Source organism: Seriola lalandi, unplaced genomic scaffold, assembly GCF_002814215.2.
Source record: "Seriola lalandi dorsalis isolate HSWRI2012SDOR001 ecotype SW California unplaced genomic scaffold, Sedor1 jcf7180002054496, whole genome shotgun sequence".
Taxonomy (NCBI): domain Eukaryota; kingdom Metazoa; phylum Chordata; class Actinopteri; order Carangiformes; family Carangidae; genus Seriola; species Seriola lalandi.
This window is the reverse complement of record NW_019525049.1, coordinates 12,950-20,303: the sequence shown is the minus strand read 5'-3', so window position 1 is coordinate 20,303 and position 7,354 is coordinate 12,950. Positions and strand designations below refer to the sequence as shown.

General features: G+C 41.2%; 1 protein-coding gene across 1 annotated transcript; it reads left to right on the top strand.

Moving 5' to 3' along the window:
• Positions 1-2,981: 2,981 nt before the first annotated feature.
• LOC111659869 (LIM domain-binding protein 3-like) lies at positions 2,982-6,541 on the top strand. The gene is made up of 4 exons (XM_023412942.2): positions 2,982-3,200; positions 3,287-3,407; positions 3,488-3,603; positions 4,110-6,541. Exons 1-4 carry the CDS (start codon positions 3,087-3,089, stop codon positions 4,197-4,199), a joined length of 441 nt encoding a protein of 146 aa, XP_023268710.2. The 5' UTR covers positions 2,982-3,086; the 3' UTR covers positions 4,200-6,541.
• The last annotated feature ends 813 nt before the right edge of the window (positions 6,542-7,354 follow it).

Below are 7,354 nucleotides of genomic sequence, written 5' to 3'. Positions count from 1 at the left end.
CCTTCATAGATAATTAATATATAGAAACAGAGAATTTGTCCTATCACCAAGTGTTGGTTTCATTGTGATATCCCTTATAGTTCGAAGACGAAGCTGATTCTGATGGGCTAATTAGATTGATTAGCTGAGCCTTTTTACTCTATTGCTATAACAGCAATTATAATGCAAAGCAACACTGTGTATGTGCGTGTTCTTGTGTGGTTCTGTGTGTGTGCACATGTCTTTCTATGATTGTGAGGACATGTTTAGGGTTGAAACCATCAGTATGAGGTCATTTTGGCCAGTCCTCACAGCTTCAAATGGATTTTTGAGGGAAACCTGCAGTGACTGAGGTCAGAGTTATGATAAGTGTCCAAGACTGAAAATCGATGTAACGTTCTCTGTAGCGATTGAAACATGAAAAGTGATGGATACGCACCAAGCACCAGGCACATTCAAAATTTCTCCAGGAATTTTCTCGTACTCGTATTCGTACTCGTACTCGTCGTCTCGCGCTCATCCAGATCCGGGTCGCGGGGGCAGCAGCCTCAGCAAAGAGATCGAGACAGCCCTCTCCCCAGCCACTTCCACCAGCTCTTCCGGGAGAATCCCGAGGCGTTCCAAGGCCAGCCGAGAGATATAATCCCTCCAGCGTGTCCTTGGTCGGCCTCGAGGCCTCCTCCCGGTGGGACATGCCCAAAACACCTCCCCAGGGAGGCGTCCGGGAGGCATCCTCACCAGATGCCAGAACCACCTCAACTGGCTCCTCTCGACACGGAGGAGCAGCGGCTCTACTCCAAGTCCCTCCCGGATGACCGAGCTCCTCACCCTATCTCTAATGCTGAGCCCGGCCACCCTGCGGAGGAAACTCATTTCGGCCGCTTGTATTCGCGACCTTGTTCTTTCGGTCATTACCAAAAGCTCATGACCATAGGTGAGGATTGGAACGTAGATCGACTGGAAAATCGAGAGCTTCGCCTTCCGGCTTAGCTCCCTCTTCCCCACAACGGACCGATTCAGCGCCCGCATCACTGCTGACGCCGCCCCAATCCGCCTGTCGATCTCCCGCTCCTTCCTATCCTCACTCGTGAACAGGATCCCGAGATACTTAAACTCCTCCACCTGAGGCAAAGCCTCCCCCCCAACCCGGAGCGTGCAATCCACCCGTTTCCGGCTGAGAACCATGGCCTCAGACTTGGAGGTGCTGATTTTCATCCCAGCCGCTTCACACTCGGCTGCGAACCGCCCCAGCGAGAGCTGAAGGTCGGTGCTCGATGAAGCTAAGAGGACCACATCATCCGCAAAAAGTAGAGATGAGATCCTCCTGCCACCGAACCCAAACCCCTCCACCACCCGGCTGCACCTAGAAATTCTGTACATAAAAGTTATGAACAGAACCGGTGACAAAGGGCAGCCCTGGCGGAGTCCACCCCCCACCGGGAACAGGTCCAACTTATTGCCGGCTACGCGAACCAGACTCACACTCCTTTGGTACAGGGACTTAATGGCCGCTAACAAGGGGCCATCCACCCCATACTCCCGGAGCGCCCCCCACAGGGTGCCCCTGGGAACACGGTCGTAAGCCTTCTCCAAATCCACAAAAAATCATGTGTGTCAGGCCTGGACTATAAAGAGGATTCAGATGCAGAGTGACTAATTAGGCAAACTTTATTAAAATATTCCAACCTCGGGAGAGAGTGACAAATAAAACCAGCTATGGAAATTATGCTATCTAGACAAGACTAAACCTGAAAAAATCTAATAAACAAAAACCACTCCAAATGAAGGGACAAAACTGCTGAAACAAAAAGGTATATACCAACAGAAAATCACTCCACAAGGAGGCTACAAAAAGTGCTATAAACTTGACAAACAGAAGACTCTATACTATGAAAATACAAACAAAAAATCACTCGCATGGAGGTAAAGAATAAATAGGAAAAGGTAGAGACAAGGCAAGGCAAGAACTGTGATAACTGGCTGGGGTGCACGACTGGCACGAGACACTCTGGCACAAGACAAAGGGAGACGCAGACTATAAGACACATGAGGACAATGGGAAACAGGTGGACGCAATCAGGAATCAGGGAAGACACTCCGATAAGCGACACACGAGGAAGGGCAAGTGACCTGAAACGAGAGGAGAGTTACTTTTCAAAATAAAACAGGAAATGACAAGACATGGAGACAGGACAAAACCCCAACTTGACCTCACCGCGTGACAATGTGGACTGGATTGGCAAACTCCCGTGCCCCCTCCAGCACCCTAGCGAGGGTAAAGAGCTGGTCCACAGTTCCACGTCCAGGACGAAAACCACATTGCTCCTCCTCGATCTGAGGTTCGACTACTGACCGGACCCTAATAATCATCGAATTTACATAAAACTGAAGACATTCACCTGCTGATTCTTATTATTAAAAATTGTCAGACACAGTTCTGTCTGTGTATGAACTGTATAATTATATCTATATGAACTAAGAACATAAAGTATTTACCTTCATATTGATTCACCAATTATATCATAATTAATTAATAAATAGTAATATATTCATTGGATGATCTGCAGAGTTTAAAAATCTATGAAAGAATTAAACCAGATAACATGAAATCTTTTCTTTAATTTATAGATTGAGGAGGTCGATGGTAAAGTTTCCATGTTTGGTCAATGTTGAGGTTTAATAACCAATAACAAATAACCAATAATAATTACCAAACAACATATTTAATTATGATATTAACTAAAAAAAACTTAAATCATTTACATTATTCATCACAAATCTATATAAAATACAACAAATATGATCACAATTTTAATCAAGGTATTATTATTATTATTATTATTTAGTTTGTCTTTATGTGGATGAGTTTATATACTTCAGTATGAACACTCTTCTTTTTATGTGTTCATAATAAAAGGAAGAAAAAAAGAAAGAGGAGAAGCTGCAGGTGTGATTAATGATCCTGATGGAAACACGTCACCTGAACATAACCACATGTTGTTGTTGTTGTTGTTGTTGTTGTTGTTGTTGTTCTTTGCAGGGGCCCCTTCCTGGTGGCCCTTGGCCGGTCCTGGCACCCTGAGGAGTTTAACTGTCACTACTGTCACATGTCTCTGGCTGATGTGAGCTTCGTGGAGGAGCAGAACAACGTTTACTGTGAGAACTGCTACGAGGAGTTCTTTGCCCCCACCTGTGCTCGCTGCAACACCAAGATCATGGGGGTGAGAGGTAGACAGGTGTACAGGTATACAGGTAGACAGCTGTACATGACTGCTGTCTAAAGACAGGTGTGTATGGTGTGTTACAGGAAGTGATGCATGCCCTGCGGCAGACGTGGCACACCACCTGCTTTGTCTGCGCAGCCTGTGGTAAAGCTTTTGGAAACAGTCTGTTCCACATGGAGGACGGAGAACCGTACTGTGAGAAAGGTACAGTCCAGGACCTGGATCACAGCCGTCTCAGACTCTGATCACATGACTGATCACATTACTCTGTCTGTCCCCCTCAGATTACATTGCTCTCTTCAGCACTAAGTGTCACGGCTGTGACTTCCCAGTTGAAGCTGGTGATAAGTTCATTGAGGCTCTGGGTCACACCTGGCATGACACCTGCTTCGTCTGTGCGGTAAGAACCAGAACCAGAACCTGTCACCGCTCAGACCTGGTCTTCTTCTCTGAAGGAGCTGATCCAGGTCTTCTGATCCCTCAAACGTCCAAACAACTAAGATCAACAATTACACATCTCAAAGTTCACCAGAGTTCAACTGGAACAAAAACATATTCACAGAGAAGAAAATCTATTTCACACATGAATCATTTCCAAGTGTGAAGATCCATTTATTTTGGTGACAGCTGGAGTCCAGTCTTTCTTTATTAGGAGATTTTAAACAGATGTTCATCCTGAGAAACATTTTACCAGCTGTCGTGTGACTCCACAAATATTCATTATTATTATTGTTTTTAATTAAAGGACAAACCTTAAAATCAGCTGCTGATGTTTAATCACTGTGAGCAGCATGAATATAATTTCTAATCATCTTGACAGACAGAACTAGAAGATACAGAGCAGATCTGTACAGATGCCTCTGAATGTCTCAGTGTGGCCTTCACTGTCTTCTGGTCTACCCGCAGGTCTGCCATGTGAACCTGGAGGGTCAACCTTTCTACTCAAAGAAAGACAAACCTCTGTGCAAGAAGCATGCTCACGCCATCAACGTGTAGACCTGCCGTCTACCTGTGGATCTGCTGCCTCATCGCCACCCCCCCACCCCCGACTGCACGACGAACACAAGCGACAACTTTTACAGATGTGTGTAAACGCTCTTTATGCAAAATACACTTTGGTGTGAGACTTTTTCTTTGTGCGTTAATATTAATGTTTGAAAAGATTCTGCTTCAGGAAGTTTCCTCTGTTCATCTGCTTCCTTCCTGTGATGTCACTGCTCAGCTGCTCAGTTCACACATGGAGGTTGTATGGAGTCTGGAGAGCGCCACATGAAATAAATGAACAAATTTAACTGTCTTCACTTTTTTGTCTTAAAGTGATGTATTAAAAATTACATTTACATTACATTACATTTTGAAATGTATTTCACAATAAATTTAATTAAAAACATTTTTTTTTAAATTAAATTACAATTTTATTATTTATAAACAAAATAGGAAATAAAAGTATTATTAAGTAAATTTAATTTCTCTTTCTTATTTTAATCTTTTTTATCAACTTATGTTTAATAATATGTGTTTTTTTTATTCATAATTTAGTAATTGATAATTAGACAGAAAATTTCTATAATTATACCAGTGGCATGCTTGACACTCCATAGTTTGAAGGTCACAGATGTAGTGTGAATGTTGTTGTCATCAAATCTTGGTCATGTGACTGTTTAAACTTTTTTATAACTTTTAAACAATAAAATATGAACGTTTAGTTGAACTCAAAAATATTAAACCATAGACTGAACAGAATCTAGAACAGTGAAAGATAGAACTGGTTTACTTCTTCTTTTGCCTTTAAACAGAACATGGTCCAGTCCTGAAACCAGTCTTGGACCGGGTCTGTACTCAGACTTGGGCAGATCTGGTGGTGGTCTAGTCTGAAGTGGTCTGACTCCAGCAGTGTGACAGTGAACTGAGCAGCACAGCAGTACATGAAGAAACCTTATCTGTGTGAAAACCTGGTCCAAGATCACTTGACTCTGTGTGAGGACTCTGTTTATTCATAACAAGAGACGGATCTGGACCACTGATCTGGTCCCAGACTCATAGTTTCAGGCTCAGTCCTGATCTCTCACAGTGTTTCAGTGTATTGGAGATGTTTTCCAGGTGAGGCTGCTGCAGAGTGCTGATGTGTAGATACTAATCTTCACCGACAATAGGTGCTACACTACAGATGAACTGAATTTCATATTTATTGACTGTGTGTGATATTTATTTAAAAACTAATCTATGCTCACTGCTTGGAGCTCATCACGTCATCATCAGCTGTTTTTTCATTTTAAATGTTGATTTCGAAGATGATTTTTTTTTGTATTTACACTGTAAAAAACTCTAGGAGCTTGAATGTTTATTACAGTGGCTCTGTTCACACTGCTGGTATTTTTTATGAATGAATGATTATTGCAGGATAAAAAGTATCTATAAAAATATAATCTTTTGACACTTTGGGGGCTCCATAAGAAACAACTTGTATCTCATAACAAAAAAAAACAAGGTGACAGGAAACATGTTGGTGGAGTCGTTTTCTCTCTTAATAACTGAATCAAATTCACTTTGGAAAGAACGTTACGTGTTCCAGGTAAATGAATCTTTACAGGTGTAGCTAAAGTGCTTTATAAGGAGACGTCAGAGTGTCTGTCTCCACTAACAGAACCACATGTGATTGACCACCTGAATGTTGGCTGGGTCACAGTGTCAACACGTTTAACACCAGGAACCACAGGTGTCACCAAAACCAGAACTTCCTTGTATTTGTAAAGAGAAACTGTTGAGTTTCCCATTCACATCAACAGAGACAGCACCTGGTGGCCACTAGAGGAACTGCACTTTAACAAACTGCTCCTTTAAAGGTGTGGAGCAGTCAAAGTAAACAAAATGTTTCATCATGAGGAGTGTGAACGGGTCCTGGTTTTTCTTGGTCTTCAGTGTGAACAGAGCCTCAGATTTACTGATGGATGATTTAACTCTGGCTCTAGTTTCTGTGGTTTCTGTCCTTGCAGTTTTGTGCCTTACGGTTCTGGTCTGTCTCTGACCGGCACACACTCTCAGGTCTCTGGGTGTCTGTGCTGGTGTACAGTTTTTACTTTGGAAATTTTATACAGTTTGTGTGTTTTTCAGAGAGTGAATGTGAACAACACTTAGTCACAGTGAGTAACAGCATGTGGAAGGAGTCAGTATTAGTTTGTGATTAACACAGTTTCTCATTAATCACAGTGTTTGAACTGGTTTGTGTCACTGAGCTGGAACGAAACATGAAGCTGTAGTTACAGTCAAATTTTGATTTACAGCTTTTAAACAATGTTTGTGTTGCAATTTAAATAAATTTCACTTCAAACACTTGAAAACATTTGTCTGTTTAGGATTTTTTTTTTTTAAAACTGATAGTTACAATAATTATAAAGAATATGATATGTACATATACAAACACATTTTACCTATTTATATACACAGATACTGGCAGGGTAAAGAATGAACAACATATTTACTAAAGACTCTGCAAAAGAATAAAATAAGAAAAAAATTTATAAAAACAATTTAATAAAGAAAAGGAAAAGAAAAGAAAGAAAATTAATATATAGGTCAGTTAGAGGTGAAACTGTTACCAATGTTTTTTCAGAGTAAACAAAGATGGTGATCAATATGTCTGAATTCAGCTCCTCTGTGTCTAAATGGAAATTTTATTCTTCTTCTTCTTCTTCTTCTTCTTATTATTATTATTATTATTATTAGTAGTAGTAGTAGTAGTAGTAGTAGTAGTAGTAGTAGTAGTAGCAGTATTAGTAATAATACTTCACCACCACCAGTGGGCGCCTGAATTGCCTTTAGATTGGACTTCAAAATGAAAGCCAGTAGGTTTCTCTGCAGGACACAACAGTACAGCTGTGATTGGAAGCACAGAGGTGGAAAAAATAAAGAGCTCTCACTCTGCCTTCATGTTGGGAGACCAAAAACAAACCACTCAGCGCTCAATACAGTGGAGCCTCCCAGAAAATACTGTAATTCTACTGCAGTTCTATTGTATTACTTCACTGGCCCTGGCAGCAGATTTATGTCGGAGGCTAAATAAATATCTATAAATATGAATATTAAGGATGTAATGAATAAAATGTCAGCTTTCAGATAGTAAACACCACTCAGACATTTCATTTAAAGCTCCT